Source organism: Dioscorea cayenensis, chromosome 5, assembly GCF_009730915.1.
Source record: "Dioscorea cayenensis subsp. rotundata cultivar TDr96_F1 chromosome 5, TDr96_F1_v2_PseudoChromosome.rev07_lg8_w22 25.fasta, whole genome shotgun sequence".
NCBI lineage: Eukaryota > Viridiplantae > Streptophyta > Magnoliopsida > Dioscoreales > Dioscoreaceae > Dioscorea > Dioscorea cayenensis.
In genome coordinates, this window is record NC_052475.1 from 25299156 (window position 1) to 25320676 (window position 21521).

At 38.5% G+C, this 21521-nt stretch overlaps 4 protein-coding genes across 4 annotated transcripts; 1 reads left to right on the forward strand and 3 right to left on the reverse strand.

The window, feature by feature from the left end:
• Positions 1-951: 951 nt before the first annotated feature.
• On the forward strand, positions 952-4685 carry LOC120262485 (homeobox protein knotted-1-like 6). The gene is made up of 5 exons (XM_039270611.1): positions 952-1274; positions 1392-1511; positions 1614-1746; positions 3805-4043; positions 4197-4685. The coding sequence occupies exons 1-5, from the start codon at positions 1071-1073 to the stop codon at positions 4350-4352; spliced, it is 852 nt and encodes a 283-aa protein (XP_039126545.1). The 5' UTR covers positions 952-1070; the 3' UTR covers positions 4353-4685.
• A 235-nt stretch (positions 4686-4920) lies between these two features.
• LOC120262267 (NEDD8-conjugating enzyme Ubc12-like) lies at positions 4921-6432 on the reverse strand. The gene is made up of 5 exons (XM_039270354.1): positions 6333-6432; positions 5803-5911; positions 5587-5665; positions 5337-5453; positions 4921-5174 (listed from the first exon to the last, which is right to left on the reverse strand). The coding sequence occupies exons 1-5, from the start codon at positions 6427-6429 to the stop codon at positions 5034-5036; spliced, it is 543 nt and encodes a 180-aa protein (XP_039126288.1). The 5' UTR covers positions 6430-6432; the 3' UTR covers positions 4921-5033.
• A 2879-nt stretch (positions 6433-9311) lies between these two features.
• Positions 9312-13149, reverse strand: LOC120261526 (LRR receptor-like serine/threonine-protein kinase GSO1). Its single transcript, XM_039269445.1, has 2 exons — positions 9616-13149; positions 9312-9521 (listed from the first exon to the last, which is right to left on the reverse strand). The coding sequence occupies exons 1-2, from the start codon at positions 12554-12556 to the stop codon at positions 9514-9516; spliced, it is 2949 nt and encodes a 982-aa protein (XP_039125379.1). The 5' UTR covers positions 12557-13149; the 3' UTR covers positions 9312-9513.
• Positions 13150-14214: 1065 nt separating this feature from the next.
• Positions 14215-15840, reverse strand: LOC120260169 (pentatricopeptide repeat-containing protein At1g66345, mitochondrial). The gene is made up of 2 exons (XM_039267611.1): positions 14451-15840; positions 14215-14306 (listed from the first exon to the last, which is right to left on the reverse strand). The coding sequence occupies exons 1-2, from the start codon at positions 15838-15840 to the stop codon at positions 14215-14217; spliced, it is 1482 nt and encodes a 493-aa protein (XP_039123545.1).
• Positions 15841-21521: the final 5681 nt, after the last annotated feature.

Consider the following 21521-nt stretch of genomic DNA (forward strand, 5'->3'; position numbering starts at 1 on the left):
TTTTTTTTTTTTTTGGGTTCCATGGAATAGAAGTGACATGCTAAGCGGATCGTACGGAGGATCCGACTAGGTTGATACGAACTAGACCAGGATGTTTGTGTTAGTAAAGCTCCAAAGGATGTCTATTACTCATTGATTCAAGTCGTTTTCATTGATGTTAATGTTCTTCTCTTTTAACAATGTTTTTACTTGATTTGAAAGCATGGAAACACAGGTGACAAATCTCTCTCTTCTAAACTCATGCACACACGAAGTACATATGTTTGGAATTCTCATTGATATTGTCCATTCCTTTAAAAATGCTGCTGCTATTCATTCATGCATGCATGCATTGATGTTCAATTTCTCATTGCTCATAAAAACAACTATTCATTTTTTTCTTTTTTTACAGAGAGACAAAAAGAGTGAGAGTGTGTGTGAGAGAGATGCATTGTTTCATTGATTCACGCAACGCCTCATCCTTAAACTAAATCGAAAAGCTTTTAATGCAGTGAATTGTGGTCCTCACAGAGAGAGAGAGAAGAGAAAGAGAGGGAGAGATTAGTGATCACAAGGGGGCAGCAAAAGGTAAGCCAGAGATAATTGGACCCAGGAGAGTCAAGTGTGACTGGATTTCAAGAACCCACCCGGCCAAATGTTGGGTCCATTTATAGCTAAAGACAAGTTAGTGCAGCCTGCTCCATTACTGGAAATAACTACACGTGCGTCCCAAACCCAGCGCTTCTTGCCCCCCCCCTCCTTTCCTTCTTCATTCCATCTATTCAAACTGAGAATCCATTCCTTCATTTACCCAATTAATTAATCAACCAGACTGACTTATTACAATAATAAGTTCTCCCAACTCATCATGATAAGTAAAAAAGCTTGGTATAAATAATTCTACTATTATAATAATATCATCAAAATATTTATTTATTTTATGTTTTTTATATTGCTTCTGCGGTAGCTAAAGAAGAAAGAAAAAGCCGCGGAGAGAATCAACAGCACTCTTTCATCTCCTCTCAAAACTCTATTCTCTTCTCTTGTTCCTTGATGGAAATTAAAGCAAGATAGAAAAAAAAAAAATTTGGATGGAGGCCATGTACGACCATCCCACGGCGGAGCCGATGTCACCGGATGGTCTCTCCTCCGCCGATGACCTCCACGGCCTCCTCGCTGCCGCCACCGGCTTGCCCAGATACGCTGCCGCCGCTGAGAGAGAGGAGATGAAAGCCAGGATCGCTTCTCATCCCACTTATCCTCGCCTTCTCCAAGCTTATATAGACTGTCAAAAGGCATCCATTCATTCACTCATCATTCATTCATTCATTCATTGTAAATATATATATGCATATATAAATATATATATATAAAAGAGTAGTGAAGGGGAAGGGAATTTGGTATACATGCAGGTTGGAGCACCACCGACGATCGCATCGTTGCTGGATGAGATCCAGAAGGAGAACGAGTCGTCGAGACGGGGAGGAGTGTCGAGTGTGGTGGGGGCGGATCCCGAGCTGGATGAGTTCATGGTCGTTGCTTTTTTTTCTAGTACTGCAAACTGATTACTCCCTTTAGTGATATATTATGATGCTTATGATTTGTGTTGGTTTTATATGGCATGTTTGGGGTAGGAGACCTATTGCGAGGTTTTGGTGAAGTATCGATCGGACTTAGCTCGGCCTTTTGATGAGGCTACCACCTTTCTTAATACCATTGAGATGCAGCTCTCTGACCTTTGCAAGCCCTCTTCCAGAACTATCTCTGGTACTTTACTCTTACCATTTTCTTCTTCATCTTTTTCTTTCTTTTCTTCTTCTTCTTCTTTAGTGGGTTACGTTGGTGTTGGGAAACCCTAGGGTTGATGGGCATCATTGGTTGGCTTTCTTCTATCCGGAAAATAGTAAGAGTCCTAGGATGTGTTGGATTATAGAAAGACTATAGTAGTTCTACCTGGTGCTACATCTCTCTTTGTCATTCCTGGCTTTCTTGATGGATTTTGTTTTATCTTCTGTTTTACTTTTTTTCTTTTTTTCTTTTTTTCATCTGTCAGAAGATCATTAATGAGGGAAGCTGCACTGACGGTTCAAGTCCAGAATCCAGACTGTTGTTTGTGAGATTGTGTGTGTGTGTGAGAGAGAGAGAGAGAGAGAGAGAAAGTGAGCGGAGAAAAGGGTTTACATTACATTACATTACAAATTTTCAATGCTTGTTGTTGTTGGTGTTGTTGTTGTTGCTGAATCATTTGTTGTGGGTAGGGGAAAAGCAAATGCAGGCACAAAATAATGCTAAACAAGTAGCATATCTTTTACGAAATTGTGTTTTCATAGGCTATTACTGTTCTCCAAAATTTACTGCCGTTACCTGACGTTTTTTTGCCTTACGGAGTTAGTTGCGAGTTCCAATGGGAAGAGAGAGCTTGTGTGGAGCTTGGGAAAGGAGATGTGTGTTGGCCTAGGGAAAGATCTATGTTTGGAATTTGTCAGACTAATTAAAAGATGACTCTCTAGTGCAGCACTAAGACTAGGAGGATCTCTTTATTAGTTTAGTATTAGTATTAGTAGTAGCATTAGCATTAAAGTATGTACTTACCGTACGTGAGTTTATCTATTGGTAAGATATGAGATTATAGTTTTGCATTCTCAATGCTCAAGTACAAGTAGAGAAATCATTAGTTAAGAAACTAACAACTTACAGTCTGCTGGTAGGCTGGTGGCTTTGCTGCTATTGGCTGGTAAAGGTTTGAGCGCAGTCTTATGGTTTTCCTTTTCAGACTTGAACTTCACTTGTGATTATGCCTTCTAATGTTTTTTTTTTCTTTTTTCTTTTTTTCTCTTTTGTCCACGCCCTGCACTTTCTTAGTTTAATCTCATGATAGTGCTATGCTTTCTTTTGCCACCAGTGACTGTCTCCATGTGGTCTTCTGTTATTTCAGCTTGTTTTCATGTGATCAGATCTTTGTTTAGGAGACACAGAGAGAGAGAAAGAAAGAAAACTCTCGGTTTGCTGTTTCTTTCAAGCTGTATTCTTTTACTGTTTTAGTCTCACTTCCAACAGGGGAAAATGATCCCACTTGTACTATTGGAAATCCAATGCTGTGCATTGTCTGATCTCACTCTTGTTTTCTTGAGTTGAATGGGAGGAGGACTTCACTGTTTGAGATATGATGTCTAAATGTATTGGCAGTATTCCTCTGAAGCTTTTGTAGGTTGCTGATTTTCTTGAATGTGACAATCGAACACCATTGGAAAGAAAAACTTACACCATTAATTCATGTAGTGGCCAGTGCTTGTTTATATAAAGGAGAACATGATCACATGCACGCTCTCATTCCTCTTGAGCCTTAAGATCTATGACCATGAGACCGATTGAGATATAATTAACCTTGTGCTGGACAGCTCCTATTCATATGCAAAATTTCACAAATTTCTATTTGACATGTGTGCGAGTTTTTTTTTTTCTTCTGTTTTTTGGTCAAGGTTGATGATGTTTTGGTGCAGTGGATGCTCTACCATCTTGCATTTGTATTTATCTATTTGGTTAGAGGAATACATTTAAAGTGTTGCTATATGAAAGAAGTTTAGATGTATTTTCATAAACCTTCATTTGTTGACGTGACCATTCATTTGCCATTATATTCCTAATTAAATACTAGTGAAAGGAGCCTATATTTCATCTCAAAATGAAAAATATTGTGCAATTTTGGTTTCCATGTACATTCTAATGATCTCTCACTAACTAGCAGTTCAACTTGTCAGTGTTATTGCTTGTATGCTAACATGCATCCTTAAAATTACAATTCTGACATTTTCCATTGCTCACTAGATGATGTCGCGGGGTCATCTGAGGAAGAACAAAGTGGAGGAGAGGTAGAGATTCAAGAATCTCATTTTAGAGGTGAAGATAAGGAACTCAAGGACAAGCTTTTGCGCAAATACAGTGGTTATTTGAGTAGCTTGAGGGAAGAGTTCTCAAAGAAGAAAAAGAAAGGAAAGCTACCAAAGGAAGCGCGACAAATATTGTTAGATTGGTGGACTGCTCACTATAAATGGCCATATCCAACTGTAAGTGCGCATTATGCTGCCAAATCCAATCTGGAGCTTCATATATTTCTAATACATACAGTATTGTGTGCTCATCATCATCATCATCATCTTGTATGTATACAAATTAGCAGCATAGTTTTGTGAGTATAATGATTTGTTGGTCATAAGCAGGAGGCAGATAAAATATCACTAGCAGAGTCAACAGGGTTGGATCAGAAGCAGATAAATAACTGGTTCATAAACCAAAGAAAGCGGCATTGGAAGCCTACAGAAAACATGCAGTTTCGCCGTAATGGACAGCCTCTCTACACCATTTTATTTGGATGACTGAGGTTGCTGCAAGATGGTGTGCAGATGCATGTACATTGTCGGCATGAGTAGCCTAGTCTGACAATCTGACTCCCCCCAAGTCCAATATTTGAAATTAGATCGTGATCGCCGAAATCACATAAATATATATGTGTACCATGTTTATTAAGTTTTCGTTCATAATTAAACTGGTCTTTTGCCTGTGGAGCTATGGAGGCTGCAGTGAGGGATGACAACATATAACCAGTTGCCAACCCTATTTTGCTGTGTAAATTCTTTAAGCAGACAAAAAAAAATGTGATAAACTTGTATTATTTAATCTTGTTCCAGTTCACTAACTGATTTGTCTCTGATTTTTTTTTCCCCTATTTTGCTGTGTAAATTCTTTAAGCGGACAAAAAAATGTGATAAAGTTGTAGTTAATTGAAGCACATCGTCATAAGAACCATCTTCAGCTCACTGACTAGTGCACAGATTGCCCTCTGTGAAGACATTGTGCACAGAACAAGCACTTGATGTTTCTCAAAGATCATAAATTGCTAGATATATACAACACAGTAATGGAGGAGTATTCAAGCTAAAACAGATGAGGTCTTGAACTGGACAGAGAGATGCCTCAAGAACCGCTGGACTAAACTATCATCTTATGCTAGATTTACAGTTGTTCTGTCTGGTGTTTTCGGTCACTGGTTAAGACTACTATTTCATGCACCTGGAGAAGAGGGTTCCACCTACGTGGCGCCCAGCCATTGCCATTTCTACATTTTTTGCAAACAATTTAGGATTGTCGCGGAGAACATGGCCTGCTTCCTGATTCAAGGGGTCTTCATCATTTGGATGCTGCAGTAAAAATCAAATAGGTTATGTTTGGTCTGAAGAAATCTATTCTTAAGTTGAAATTTTATGATGCTTGAAATCTGTGTGAGAATCTTATTGCTATTGCGATGTGTAGATGTGAATTTTATCGACAAGCATAGCATGAGTAGGAGAAGAAAGTATTACAGTGAATAAAAGATTAAGGCCGTAGATTATTATGTTTATGTTGAGGACAGGCTTCCAATCTTCACGGAGAATGTTAAGGCAGACGTTTCCCTCCAAGTCAATATTTGGATGATAAACCTGCATTTTGGCATGATATTTTACATAAATTAGTATGAATACCTGACTATTTTTTTTTTTTCTTCCTTCATTAAAGTACAAATAGACAATTGAAAGGAAAAGAAGTAAGTCCTGATTATAATCCAGATTTTACCTTTGTTTTGCATTTGACCTTTGGTGGTTCATGAGGGTAAGAATTGGAGACTTGAAAGGTAAAAAGAAAAGAACCACCTCTGAGAAGGAAAATGGGAAAGAAGTAGATATTAAAATAGAAAAGCATTTCTAGTGAATGTTTCTCTATTATAACTAACTCAGAAAAATGACAGTAATGCAGCAGGTAAGTCTGATAAAAATAAAACTGATGATAGACCTGTAATATCCCTCATCAGGACAAATGCTGATATCAAATTTCATTAGGTCATCCTTGCCATTGGGAAATATTATGGCAGTTGTGCTCGGCAGGTTGAGCTCAGCAATATCTGCATTATATGAGAACAAATTACTCATGCTTAATCAATTCATAAGAATTAAAAGGACAAAATTAACTTCAAAACTCTGAATTAACAACAGCACATGGGATATTAGAACAGAAAATTTCACTCTTTTATACACCCATGCAACAGAACAATATATTATAAGGGAAATTAACAATTGGTTATGTAGGTGCTCCGGACAAGACAAAAGACACTGTTCTCAAATTTCCATTTCAAAATGTAAACAATGAGATATTGGTGTACAAATGCAAGGGGGAACAAAAATATACCTGTTTTTATCAAGAAACCAAAAAAATGAATATAGCAATATACAAGATAGCAACTTTTCATGTAACTTGATCAAATAAATCTTGTGCTTCATGCAAGTGAACAATATATATATATATATATATATTTACAAGCAAACCTTTATGAAGACGTAGCTCCCCTGCACTTTGTTTCTTGCTAGGACCACTTCCTCTGTTGGCCTGCTCCTGGTCCTTTACCTTAAAAAGCCTAATCATCTTTTCAACTATATATATCCCAAGAGGGGAAAAACCAACACAGAAAACAACATTCAGTTAATAAACAACATGCCTGACAAGTATGACATAAAAAAACACTTCATTTCTATCACATTTCAACAGAAACAAAGCAATTTGATTTTTATTTTTTTGGTTAAATTTTTTATTTTTATACTTATGGAGAACAAGCAAGCTTAGAGATTATTTTTGTGTGCATTTACCGATGTATATCATTTTAAGCAGGTAAATGAACATACAGTATAGACCAGGAAATTAAACAAAGGTCAATCTTAAAAACATGCACAAACATGCCCCTTCTATATATTACAAGAACGCATTGCCTCAAATTGTTAGTGCATTACATTTAATAACAAAACAAAAACTCATATTTTACCATACTGGAAATCCAAACCAAAATAGGATAAAGCATCTGCTGTCAAATTTTACCATACTGGAAATCCAAACCAAAATCGGATAAGCGATGACAGAGACCAAACAAATTAATTAAAGGATGATGAGAGATCAGAGCTCACCAAAGTTAGACGAGAATCAGAGCAAGACGAAAACGCATGTCCAGGAGTTCAAAGAGAGTACCTTTTTTTTATTTTGGTGCACTCTGTTTCTGTTTATGAGGAATTTTTTTTTTTTTTAAAGAAATTTTTTTAATCTTATAATCATCAATCTTATGCATTGATTATGATTTGATATATATTTTTTAAATCAATATTATATAAAGTATTCATTTTTATATTTTTTATAAAATTAAATATTATTATTGAATTATTATAATTTATAAATTAATATAAATTAAAATATTTTTAAAATATATTATTTATGGTGCGTGAAAAAAGAAAGGTTATTTAGAACAAAAGTTTAATTTAGTGATTGATATTGATATGATTTATTTTCTAAAGCATTAAGAAGATAAATATTTGTTAAAAAAATCACCATTAAAGTAATTGGTAATTTATTTCCCTCCTAATTCAATGGTTAAGGTTTTAAATCTAACATGACTTGTCATAGTCTTGAAGAAAAAAATATAAATTATTAGTAACAACCTATATTTAAAAGAGAATTTTTTTAATAAATATGATAAGAGTTGTTAGTTAAAAGGCTTACGCGCGGAACAAGAATTGAGTGTCCAATCTGTATGGACTCACCGATGACGCTAAACTCAAGACACTTGAACGTCTCACACTTTCTTCACAGTTAGATGAATGTCACTTGGTTATAATCCTTTGTTTTCAAATAAATTCAGTATTTAAATACATATTAATAAAATAGATAAATCATATATATTAAAAATATTCATTAAAGTTCATCTTTGATTCTGATAACAACTATAATTTAATCTATATTTATTATCCAAATTTATTAAAATATTAATAAATAAAAAGAGATAACTTTATCCTTATAATGGATATACTAAAGGTCGAATTTCACAAAATTATCAATTTTAAGAAAAAAATAATCTAAATAATTTAAAATAAAATTTTAAAATATTCAAATATATTAAAAATAAATTATAGATAATGAAGGAAAAAATTACATGTGTCAATATTTGAAGATAAATGTCAACCACTTCACAATAAAACATTGCGGATGGTTAAAAGTTTGACTCATATTCAAAATATTATTGAAGATTTAGTGTATGTGTGTAATGGTTTATCCATATTATAAAAATAAAATAAAAAATCTATTTTTATAGGATTCAACCTTAAATTACTATTATTTTTTGTTTTAAAAAACTTTGTCAAATTAGAGACTTTTTTTATTATGAAAATTTTTGAAGCACATGTTTTATCAAAAACAACTCAAAGTCAAAGAACATATATACAGATGAGAAAAGATAATTTATGTATGTCTCTAAATTATTGTTCTTTAAGGATGTTGAATTACAATTGTTTGACTTTGATCATCATCCCAATAGCTGTTTGTTTATAGAGATATTGTACATCTTTTACTGTTTATGATGATTGTAGTCATCGGATTATTATCCGATGGCTACTGTGGATGTCCATAAATTACTTATAATAATAATAATAATAATAATAATAATAATTATTATTATTATTATTATTATTATTATTATTATTATTAAATTGTTAGAAAAGGTGATTGTTAAAATACTTTATTTGGAATTGAGTAATTGAAAGAATTTTATTATATAGTTTTTTTCTTTTAATGTTACTTTGTTATTGTTGGTATAATCATTTTTCTTTGTGTAGTTTATTTCTTCAGTTTGGTCCTTTATTATTATTTTTGTTTTTTTTTGTTTTTTAGTTATTTCTGTGTTTAATTTATCTGATGCAGTCCTAGTGGACATTGTGTGTGTGTGTTTTTTTATGTTTTGTAAAGCGGTTATTCAATATATATATATATATATATATATATATATATATATTATGTGTGATTTTGTGAAATTTAGATAAAATTCTCTTGTATATATTTATTTTTAGTTGTATTCAACAACTAACATTGAATTAAAATGGAAATATGTCTTGACTCATATGGGGAGATCGAGGATGATGAATAAAGTGGATAAACCACTGATTTATTAATCGAGGATTATTACTATTCTGTGTTACTGCATATGAGGTGAATAAGTTGTTTATATATATATATATATATATATATATATATATAAAATTAGAACTTCTCCACCTTTATCTGGTTGCTTGTTTGTTTGCTTGGCTGTGAACAATCCACACTATCTAATATTTTAGGGTTTTTTAATGGTGGTGGTTTTTTTTTTAAAAAAAACAAAAAAGCTAGCATGGTTTTTTTTTTAATTATTATTTTGTAAAAATAACAAACCTCTATGGCTCTATCAAAGTGCTGAGCAGGGTGACAATGCCATTAGAAAGTAAAATTCTCATTCACGTAAAGAGGATTACCCACATGTTTTCCATGTGGGCCTTGTGTTGAGTCAATCATTCATTGGGCCTGGACCCAAATCACGTGAGTTTTAAAGACAACCGGAAAGAATTTTTATGGGTCGTCCTTTCAGAGGGAATCTTCAAAAACGAGATTGAACCAAAAATAATTTTCCCAAGTAATAATTTTATTTTCCCTCTCAGGAAGTTAATAACCTGTGCAAAAGAAAAAAATAAAAAAAACGCATTAATCATCACAAACCCAAAGAAAAATCCAGGAAGAAACTTTGCATTAAATTGGCTAACTAACTCTTGGTTTGATTCTCAAGGTCAGCCAGTTGCATTGTCTTATGCTGAAGAATGCATGAGTCTGATGCACTAGACCCCTGCTTTTCATGAGAAGAAGTAGAAGTAGCAGTAGCACTGCAGGTTGTGGTGCTAACCTTCCAGTACCTACCATGCTCATCATACCCTTCACCATCTGAAACTGAGACAGAGACATGCCTCCAGTTCAACCAGATCCTGATCATTATGTAAAGCAGCACCAGTATAACCAGTGTTGAGGTGAGGACAATGGCTACTATTATGCCAGCAACCATACCATTTGATAACCTCTGCCCTGAAGCAGGAGGTGCAAAGCATAGTGCCATTGGTGATCCACAAAGGTCATTACCAGAGAAAGAGTCAACTGGGAAAACTGATAGAGAATGTGGGATCTCGCCATAGAGGAAATTATGGGACAGGTTGAGTCTGTGGAGACTTGTGAGAAGTCCCAGAAAGGATGGTATTCTTCCCTGGAGTTGATTAAAAGAAAGATTGAGTCTCTCTAACTTGACAAGGTTGGCAATAGAGGCAGGTATTTCACCAGACAAATGGTTCTGACTCAGGTCCAATATCACTTGTAGATCAGACAACAGTCCAAGATCTGGAGGTATTGGTCCTGTTAACAGGTTTTGGGAGAGTCTCAGTTCATAGAGACTTGTACAATGTTGAATGGAGGAAGGTATGGGACCGGAGAGGTTGTTATTCTGGAGATTGACAACATTGAGGCTGGTGAGATTTCCAATCTCTGGTGGGATGACGCCAGTGAGCTGGTTGTCACTGAGGGAGAGTTTGATCAAGCTTGAGCAACCCCCAAGCTCAGCAGGCACACTGCCGGAGAAGTTATTGAAGGATAGGTCGAGTTCTCCGAGCGAGCTCAGGCTTCCTAGCCAAGAAGGAAGCGTACCAGAGAACATGTTTTCTTTGAGAATGAGATGAGACAGTTGCTTACAGTTGGAGAGTTCTGGCGGGACAAGTCCGTTAAGTTGGTTGAATGATAAGTCAAGGAAACCAAGCTCGTGAAGCTGGCCGAGTTCAGAGGGAATCACACCGCTGAGAAAGTTTTGGCCGAGCCGAAGTCGAAGCAGCTGTTTGGAGTCACCGAGCATGGATGGAATTTGGCCGGAGAAGTGGTTGTTGGTGAGGTCCAGCTTGATGAGAGAACTTGAACCCAAGAGAGGAGAGATGCTTCCGGTGAACCTATTATTAGAGAAATTTATGATGGTGAGATTCTGCAAAGAGGACAGAGACTCCGGCAGAGGACCTTCAAGAGAGTTGTTGTACAAGGTGACAAGACTCAGTCGCGAGAGGGAACCCATGGTCTCCGGCAGTGTCCCGGAGAGAAGGTTATCAGCCAATGCTAGCTTCTCCAGGCTCATGCAGTGGCCAAGGCTTGGTGGAATGAAGCCTGAAAGATCATTCTGTCTTAGTTGCAGAACTACCAAGTTCTGCAGCTGCCCGATGTTATCTGGAATGCTGCCTGTGAACTGGTTACCGAACAAGTCCAGCTCTTGCAAGTTGGAACAATTGGTGAGCTCTGGTGGGATGATCCCTGACATCTGGTTCTCGTAGAGAAAAAAGAGAGTGAGCTTCTTAAGTTTACCAATCTCTGCCGGGATTTCACCCACAAGATCATTGTGGAAGAGCGCGAGCATCTCCAGGTTGGTGAGGTTGCCTATTTGGGGTGGCAACGTGCCGGTCAGGCTGTTGTTGTGGAGGATAAGATTGGTGAGTTTGGTGAGACGGTCTATGCCGGCAGGGATCATTCCACTTAAACTGTTGTTTGAGAGGTCAAGTGACTGGAGTGAAATGCAGTCGAGCAAGACTTCGATGGAGCCGGTGAGGTTGTTCCCAGCTAGGAACAGGTTCTGAAGATTCCAGTGAGTATTGTTATCAGGAGCAGCTGGGCATAGATCAGTTGGGATTTCACCATCTAAGTAGTTGTCTGTGAGCACGAGATACTGGAGTTCCTTCAAATGGGTGGTGGAGAGAGTAATGGTCCCAGTGAGGTTGTTCTGAGACAAGTCCAGTTTCTGCAACCGAGTCAATAGGTTCAGCTCAAAAGGGATGGTGCCACTGAGTTCATTGTTGAGCAGGTTGAGATAAGTCAGGCCTGAGAGCTTCCCCAGTTCGCTGGGTATCACTCCGGAGAGCTTATTGTTGGCCAGGTTCAGAGCCTGAAGTTCCACCAGTGTCCCAATACCTGAAGGAATCTCTCCTTGGAGCTTGTTATCAGCTGCAGAGAAAATTTGAAGACTCCTGCAGCCAATGATCTCTTCAGGTATTTTTCCACTGACACTATTGTTTTGCAGGATGAGTGATTGCAGGTGCATCAGATTGCCCAGTTCATTGGGAATGCTCCCGTTTAACTGGCAGGATGCCAGGCCAAGAATCTCCATCTCGCTGCAGTTCCCAAGCTGTGGAGGGATCTCCCCTGACAGCATGTTATTTCCTATTCTGAGAACCTTGAGCTGGTTTAGGAGACCAAGCTGTGGAGGTATACCTCCCCAGAGAGAGTTGGAGTAGAGAAGCAACACACTGAGGTTTTTCAGCATCCCAAGCTCAAGAGGAATAAGACCCGATAATGAATTTGAAGATAAATCAAGAACTTGGAGAGACACTAGGCTTCCAATCTCTGATGAAATGGAGCCAGAAAGACCAGAACTAGATAAGTTCAATTCCAAGACATCAGTCTGAGACATTGAACATGCAATTCCATTCCAGTTACAGAGACCAGTAGTACTACTCCCTTGAGATGACCAGCTACTGAGAACACCCCTTGGGTCTACTAAGTCTGATTTTATGAGCATAAGTGACTGGTAGTTTGAAGATAAATCTCCAAGTGCAGTAATTGTAAATACTGATAAAACTAGCATCATCATCATCATCATCATCTTCTTCATCATCAAGTAGCTAAGAATACTACTCATTGCAGTTAGATAGTTGAGAACAGAGAGAGAAACAGAGAAACAAGTTACTTTTGGACTTACTGCATCTGCTCATTCCTGCTCTTACGATGAAGTTCTTTTGAAGGTGGAGGAGAAGCATGAGCCGCCATGGAAGTGGAATGGATAAGAAGCTACTGATACACCATGCACTTGAATTTGACCGGTTGCTGAGAACTTCTTAGGTGTTTGTAAAGTTTTCTTGGAAGCAACTCCCTCCCTGATAAAGATAATTAGAAAGGCTTAAAGCAGTTGGAAAGTGATTGATCTTTGAGGGAATGATTTTATGGGATCTGAAGCTCCGCTCCTCTACTCCTATTATTTATTTATTTATTTAATTTTTGGTGACATGGAAAGTGCTTCATTACAACCAGAAGCCCCATCGACAAGACAATTTCTTTGGTCATTTCTTTTCTTTTCTTTTCTTGTTTTTTTTTCACCAATGGATTTTTGAGCAGCATGATTGTGTGGTAGGATGGTGAACTAAAGCATGCTCAAAAAGATAGAAAGGTTAGGAGAGTCCCCACTTGCAGCCATTGGTAGTAGATGAAAGAAACTCAAGTTGTGGACCTTTTACATGCTGATTTTTTGTGTATGTATTATTTTAATACGTCTCTTTTCATTCTGTTGATATGGTTTTGGAATGATTAGTTGAAATTATTTGGGTGAACATTAATTATATATCATGTGATGTTCAAACAATAATGGATTGGAAGATTAATTATAGAGATTTATAGGACAATGGTCTAATATTTTCAGCTTGACCTCTAATTTAAAATTAGGCGAGTTGGTATGAATTTTAGCTAGAGATTGCATGGGATTGAGCCAAGGATTGACCTCTCCTCCATTTTCAACCTAAATCCACCTAATACAATTTAAGAAAAGGAAGAGAACAAAAATGGCAAAACCACCACACGCATCCCCAACTATTTTACAACCTGCTCTGCCACCAAGCAATATGTCATCAATGAATGTGAACCATTACATTGTTTTCTCCCGCCTTCCCCGTTTTCTATTGTCATCTTTCCTTTTGTTTTTATTCTTATAATTACCTGCCAATCAACAACAGATGGAAACTATATGGTTAATCATTCATATACATGTAATAATGCATTATTTAATGAACCACTTCATTGACAGACAAATAATAATCCATGACAACAGATCACTTCCGTATGGAATTTTGCTTTGGCGTGACCGAGACGGCGAGAAGGCCAGCCACGTGTCAATACAGATAACGGAATACCACCTGCTCTTGACCTACAAACATGTTAGGTGTACATCTTGTTATACTAAAATGGGATGCAAGCTATGCACATTATATCAACTCTTGAGAGTAATGACCACATACAAAGAAGATGCAATAATGGTGATTGATGATCACAAAGTTTATTTAAAGACAAAAGCATCTTCTTTATCACAGTATTTTCACATTGAAAACAGATGATTAATTAGCAATTAGCACAAGAAAATTTAGAGATAATTATAAACCAAACACTCGTTGACATGTTGAATGAATGAACCTTGAATTTGGAAATTTGGCACTTGTAAAGGAATATGAAATATGAATACTAAAAATCAACCAAGAGTTGGGGAGATGACTATGAGATCACTTCCTATACTGTTTGGTTGTTGAGATGTGATCAACTTATGCCTTGTGGGTAGGTGAATGACTGCGGAGAGTTCTGATAATCTACGAACTTTTCGACAAAATTTGCCATGACAATGCCATCCACTACACAAAAAGCCTGACATAATTGAATCACAAACAATAACCACTTCTACAAGGGGAGATGTTTTTCACTTCCTATGACGTGGAGGAATTTTTCAGCTTCCTTAAACTTTCCACATTGGCGAAGACTTTTAATCAATGACTCACACGCCATGGGATCAAGATGAATGCCACGGTGCCGCTGTTCATAATACAATTTTGTAACTTCATGGACATTTCCTGCATCTCCGAACCCTTTCATAAGTATCATATACGTGACTTGATTAGCTTTGAATCCTTTGTCTAAGAGAACAGTCAAGATGTCATTAGCCTTCTCCACCTTTCCACATTCACAGAGTTTGCCAATCATCTGATTGCAAGCATCAGAATCAGGCACAAAACCATGTTTAATCATTTTTTCATAAAACGCCATGCATTCATCTAGTCTTCGTGACATAGAACACCCTTCAATCATATAACTGTAAGTCTTCTGGTATGGTTTAAAACCAGAGAGCTGCATCTCTTGCATCAATCTTATAGCCTCTTCAATCCTTCCTGACTTACAATGAGCACCAATGAAGCAGGTATAAACAAAGGCATTAGAACCACAACCTCTTTTAAGCATTTCATCAAACATCTCATAGGCATTATCCAACTCCCCTCTCTCACAACGAGTGGAGATGATCAACGAATACACAACACTATCAACAATCATGTCTTTCTGTAACAACCTCTTCAGCAACACAATCCCATGATCAACATTAAAGTTGTCTTTTTTAGCAATCATAAACCACAGGCCGGAGTTTACAATCACTGCCGGAGCACATCGCTTGCCATTAATCTTATCCAGAACACTAATTATATTCTGCAATGATCCCTGTTTACACATAACATTTGTCATGGTTTCAATGGAGTTACGGTCGGGGTAAACTCTTCTGTGAAGCATATACTCATACACCTTCCAGGCAAGATCATAGCGATTGGATTTTTGAGCCACGCGCAGCAAAGCATTGAAGCTTGTTAAGCTTATTGAAAAGCCACGGTCCATGAGGTGAGAGCAAGCATCAAAGGCATGGTCGAGCATCCTCATCTTCGCGTACGTCTGCACCAGAATGTCGAACACTCGAGGGCCGGAAGGGGTTGCTTCGTAAGTAGACAAAAGGGCGTCAAGGAGACAAGATTCCGGTTGGGAAGTCTTGGTTATAGCCGACTCGAGCAACGCGCCGGCATCGATGAAAAGGCCTGAGCGGACGAGGATGTGGATGGCGATGGAGTAGGAGCGAAGGGAGTGGTGGAAAGATGAGTGTTGGGTTGAGGACCAGTGGAAGAAGAGTAAGGCTTTCTTAGCGTCGCTGGGTTCTTTCAGATCGAGGAGCACTTGTTCGACGAGGGAGTTGGTGAGAGTTATGGAGCCGAAGCGGGCGGTAAGGGCGTCCCATTTGCCGCCGTTGATCAAGAGACCGGTGATATCCGAAGAAGAAGAAGCAGTGGGTGGTGTTGGTTTAGTGTGGATAGATTTGGGAAGGATGAGGAGAGGTCTACGGAGACGAAGTATCATGCTTCCAGGGAAAGTAACTCATAATTCATGAGTCGTCGTGACTCGCTTCACTCGTAAGGTGTGCTTTGATATCTATGTTTAGCTGCTTACAAGGATATTGCCAAAAAAAAAAAAAAAAAAAAAAAATTAATATGAAAATGTGGATATATATATGTATATATACAAAGGATTAGAGAAACACAAACATGTATACAGTGTCAGCCACTGTTATGATCAATTCAGATCAACGAATTGTGCATTCCAACCTACACTGTGTAGCAAGAAAAAATAATTTGCAGTTGTTGAATTTGAATTTAATAACTGAGAAATGAACATCCGTTGAAGATGTGCCCTATATAAACACGCAATAAATTGTCTACGAATGTTCTCTCAGAGACAAGTGTAAATAAAATAAATAAATATAATCATGATTGATCAGTTGAGATAAAAATATTTTTTTTATCTCATCTTACATTATTGATAGCACTATTTATTACTGTTTACAGGAATGGATGATTTGAAGCCACTAGATTTAAATTTAGCTGATTAATAAATAAGTTATTTATGAAAGTTGATAAATGATCCGGTACATTTGCTCAATCTCTCAACTCAATCTATGGTCCTTGTTGCATCTCTCTCTCCCATTGGACCGCCGAGTTTGGATCTCACGCGGTGACCGCCGGCAATTATAATTGGATCAGGATCTCCAACCTCCCTCTTCACTGCTGGAACTGGGACTCTATAGTCGATATACTCCGGCCGATCGGCGATTTAATTTACGTCCAGAAGAAGGAACACGTGACGTTGGAGCATCTGCGAACTCTCGTCAGACTTAAACCATCGATCTCTTTCCCGTTGGAGATCATGGTGGACGTTGGCATCAGAAGCTTCTTAGTTAAGCTCGAAGACGATGGCGCCCACATTCTCCGATCCAAGATAATTCAAGGCCAGTCGACTCACCCCCCGACCCATCTTCGCTCAGCACCGCCACCCAACAACGTTGTTTATGCCCCTAAATCCGATAAGGGCAAAGCTCCCATCGTACTCCCCCCGTCGATATTCCCCAAGCAAGGCCGTTGAGCTTTGCTCCAGCCTTGGCCAATCGACAGGGAACATTGCTTGCGGATCTCAGGGAGAAATTTCCCCCCTCCCGATGACCGGTTGGCCACCGGAATTCCCGAGATCCCGTCGGTCCCTCGTGAACAAGCCGAGGGACACGATTCACTGTCGCCATGCAGTGGAGACGTGATGGAGAGGCCAACAACGGCCGTCCAAATGCCTCGTGATGAGATCTCTATCATCCGGTTTGGAACTTTGCATTCGTCTCAACCGCATCGTGATATGCTTTCCCGGAAATCCTGTAAAACCCGTGAGCATCATTCCTTAGATGCTGAGACGCCTCGAGATGATATCTCCGCAGAGAAGCATCCTCATCGTGATCAGTCCTCTGATCAAGATCCCTCCCCACCATCTGATGAGATACCTCGAGATTCGATCACTCCTGATCTCAACACACTTCCACCTTTAAAGATGGCTTTGCCTCGTGATAAGCACACTGCTAATCATTCAGTTGATGCAGTCTTTATTCATCAAGATAAGCTACATTCTAATTTAATTAAATCCACAATTGTTAAGGCATCTCTGCCTAGTGAAACTCACAATACACTCCCTATTATAGATCTTGGACAGGGATCTTCACTGGGCTCCAAATTGCAGGAAAGTATTCCTATTCACCTGCAAGATCTCCCTCTAACCTTGCCTATCCCTGATGACTATAAATGGATTTTCATTTATGGAGGTTGGACCCCGGTACCAAGTATTAATTCAGGAAAATTCTATGAACACGATCCCACACCCCTGAACTCACCAATGGAGATTCCCTCTGATGAGGAGCTCCTTGACTGGGGAGATGATGAGAATATTCTTGATCATGACATGGATGATGAGGATCTACTTCCTAATGAAAACTGCATCGAACAGGAAGACAGTGATCTCCAAAATGTCCCTGTACCAGATATCACAAGTACCAAGGAAGATGCTCCAAAACATCCTCACCCAGACTCTAAACAACTCAGAAGAAGTGACAGACCCAAGAAACCATCAGGACGATGGAATGAAGAAGCTGGGTTCGTACCTCTCCCTCCCCGATCTTCCAAGAAAAAAATCCCAGAAGATCCACGAGAAGGTACGCCCTCCCTTCTTAATTCGAGTTTTTCTTCTTGGGCTCGATGCTCAAATTCTTAATTACAGTAACTCTTGTGGCATTAAATTCCTAGGCTCCCCTAGTCATAAAAACAAATGCCTAGACAAAATTAGATTTCTCGAAGACGATAGGAACACCAAATCCCCGGTATCCCTTGGGTCCCACTCGAGACCTACTTAGACATTATCTGTCGTTATGATTATTTTAAATTGGAATGTCAGAGGTCTAGGCAGACCCTCTAAATGCCACTAAGTGAAAGAAGTTATTTTAAATTCCATAGCAGACATTATTTGCTTCCAAGAATCTAAACTCCAAAATATTCATAGTTCTCTCTGGAGATTAATTGGAGGTAAACGTATCGACTCTTTTGAATTCATCCCGGCCCAAGGTACTGCAGGAGGAATTATCCTCGCCTAGAATAGCTCGCTTCTTATTGGTAACCTATTTCATAAGGGATCCTTTTCTATTACCATCAGATTCACAAATTGTTCCGATAACTCCACCTGGACCTGCTCTAGCGCCTATGGGCCTAACTCCCGAACCATTAGATCAAATTTCTGGAATGAACTCCGAACTTTAAGAAACCTCATTTCAACTCCCTGGATCGTCTTTGGCGACTTCAATACGGTCTTTTCCTTTGAAGACAAAAATAACGGCATCTCTAATCCTAGAGATATCATCACATCCCAGAACCTCCTAAGTGAGCTTGGTCTCATCGATCCCCCTATTAATGGGAGAAAATTCACGTGGACTAACGGACAATCTAATCCTATTTGGGTCCGCCTCGACAAATTCCTTTATTCTCACGATTGGGATTCCTTATATCCCAGATCTACCCAATTTGATCTCCCCAGATTTGGCTCAGATCATTCACCCATCTGCCTCAACTTTGGAACACACTTTAAGCGATCCCGACTCTTCAAATTTGAAAAATTCTGGTATACCAATCCTGATATCACAAGTCTTGTTCAAGATTGGTGGTCAGAACTTAATCCTGTTGGCTGCGGAGCGTTTATCTTATCCAAAAAACTTGCTCATCTAAAATCCAATCTCCGCACCTGGTCCAAAAACATCTTTTGCGCTTCCAAGATTCTAAAATGTAGTCTCCTGTCTGAATTACATTCCATTGACATTATCGGAGAAGCCAGACCATTATCTAAGGATGAGTCTAACCGTCTTTCTCAAATTTGATCTGAACTCTACACCATTTTGAATCAGGAAGAAATTTACTGGAAGCAACGCTCTAGAATTACTTGGCTTAGAGAAGGGGACTCTAACACAAAATTCTTTCACCACATCGCTAACGGAAGGAGAAATAGAAACCTTATCCCTCGCATTCTTCAGGAGGATCATTGGATAACTGGCAATGAGCATATCGGTAGAATCTTCACAAATCACTACCGCTCAGCCTTTGGCACATCGTTACCAAACAGATTCCTCTTTGACTGGAAATTCCTTTTTAATCATAAGGAAAGAATTGATCTCTCACAGCTTGAAATTTCTTTCACTCCTGAAGAAATTAAACTTGCAGTTTTTGGCCTCAACCCCCGACAAATCACCAGGTCCGGATGGCTTTCCCATGTTCTTTTTTCAAAAACACTGGACCATACTCCAACCCTCAATTGTCAAACTTTGCGAAGACTTCTATGAGGGTACCATTAATCTTAAGCGTATTAACTGGATTCATATCACTCTTATTGCTAAAAATAATACGCATGCCATTGCTGCGGATTACCGTCCCATCAGCCTTATCAATTCCACCTGTAAAATCATCTCCAAAATACTTGCTAATCGTCTTAGCACAGTAATCAGTTTATTAGTTGACGATACACAATCTGGTTTCATCAAGGGCAGATGTATTGCGGACAATATTGTTGGCGCTCAAGAAGTCATATTCAATCTTCAAAAAAGAAAACGCCTTGGTCACATTTTTAAAGTTGATTTTGCAAAAACTTTTGACTTAGTAGACTGGAACTTCCTACTTGATATTCTTGCTGCAAGAGGCTTTGGACCTAAATGGCTCTCTTGGGTCAACTCCATTCTTAGCACTGCAAAGGCTCAATTCATTATCAATGGAACTACCCAGGGTTACATTCGTTGTAAAAGAGGTCTAAGGCAAGGTGATCCCCTTTCTCCTTTACTCTTTGCCCTGGTCACTGATGTTTTAAGCGCTATGTTCTTCCATGCGCTCAAATCCAAAGTCTTGATTGGGGTTCCTCTGAATCATGCTGATAGCATTTGTCACTTCCAATATGCTGATGACCTCCTAATCTTTTCTACTTGAGAACATGAAGACCTAAAAATCATCAAACTTATATTGTATCTTTATGAGGGGTCTTATGGCTTGACAATTAATTACTCTAAAAGCTGCCTCTTTTCCTCTAACTACGGCTTCCAACCCCATCACTCCTCTGCTAGAATCCTTAATTGTTCCCGTAGCAGCCTCCCAATCACTTACTTAGGTATTCCTCTCTCTGGTCGACGACCTAGACGGAATGACTGGGCTATTATCACTGGCATGGTACGCTCGAGGCTTACTTCCTGGAAAACAAACTATTTATCGCTTGGTGGACGTCTAACTCTTGCAAACTCTGTCCTCTCCTCTATGTCTGTGTACTGGATGTCGGTTTTCAAGTTTCCCGCATGGGTGATCAAGGAAATTGACAAAATTCGGAGAGATTTTCTCTGGAGAGGCCCTGACTTGGGTCCAAAAGGAATCAGATTAATTGCCTGGAATAGGATTACAAGACCACGAGATATGGGTGGTTGGGGTATACTTAACATTCAGACCTTCAACAATGCTTTACTTGGAAAATGGTGGTGGAAACTTTCTAGCAACCCAAATTGTGGTTGGGCCAAAATTATTCATGCCAATTACTCTTTTAGAGATATAAACGGAATCCTTTTCCATAACCCACCTAGAAATAAATCTTTTTTCTGGGCGGGTGTGACTTCTACTCTTCCCTCCTTCCGATCTTGTATTCCTAAAAAGATCAATAGTGGCTCCAATACCTATCTTTGGTTTGACCACTGGCATGCAGGAATCCTACTAAGAGACCACTGGCCTGACCTTTTCAATGATTGTAAAGCTCCTTGGATAACAATCAGGCAATTCTCACAATTTATTAATAACACAGATCACATATTTCATACGGCCACGCAAGACAAGCTATCTCCCCTTCTTGATATTATCCCTGAATGTTCTCACACACAGAATGACTCTCTTAATTGGACCATTGAAAAAAGTGGCACTTTCACAGTTAAATCCTTCTATAAATATCTTATTGATGGTGGAACCCGCAGCCCACTGTACCCCCTTTTTTTGGAAAAGTCGTAACCCTAGCAAAAATCACTTTGTTATGTTGGTTAGCTGGAGAAGACAAGATCCTCACTCTCTCTAGCTTATTCAAGAAAGGTTGTAATATTCAAAATTCCACTGACACATGTGTCCTCTGTCACAACGGTTCCGAGAACATTCAACATCTTTTCATCGATTGTG

Coding starts and splice junctions, on each gene's coding strand:
- LOC120261526 (XM_039269445.1), bottom strand. CDS start 12,556: ATGAGTAGTATTCTTAGCTACTTGATGATGAAGAAGATGATGATGATG.
- LOC120260169 (XM_039267611.1), bottom strand. CDS start 15,840: ATGATACTTCGTCTCCGTAGACCTCTCCTCATCCTTCCCAAATCTATC. Junction 14,307..14,450: donor TCATCTTGATCCCATGGCGT/GTGAGTCATTGA, acceptor CTTTTTGTGTAG/TGGATGGCATTGTCATGGCA.
- LOC120262485 (XM_039270611.1), top strand. CDS start 1,071: ATGGAGGCCATGTACGACCATCCCACGGCGGAGCCGATGTCACCGGAT. Junction 1,512..1,613: donor CCGAGCTGGATGAGTTCATG/GTCGTTGCTTTT, acceptor TGTTTGGGGTAG/GAGACCTATTGCGAGGTTTT. Junction 1,747..3,804: donor CTCTTCCAGAACTATCTCTG/GTACTTTACTCT, acceptor ATTGCTCACTAG/ATGATGTCGCGGGGTCATCT.
- LOC120262267 (XM_039270354.1), bottom strand. CDS start 6,429: ATGATTAGGCTTTTTAAGGTAAAGGACCAGGAGCAGGCCAACAGAGGA. Junction 5,912..6,332: donor GGAGCTACGTCTTCATAAAG/GTTTGCTTGTAA, acceptor CATATAATGCAG/ATATTGCTGAGCTCAACCTG. Junction 5,666..5,802: donor CCTGATGAGGGATATTACAG/GTCTATCATCAG, acceptor TTTCCTTCTCAG/AGGTGGTTCTTTTCTTTTTA.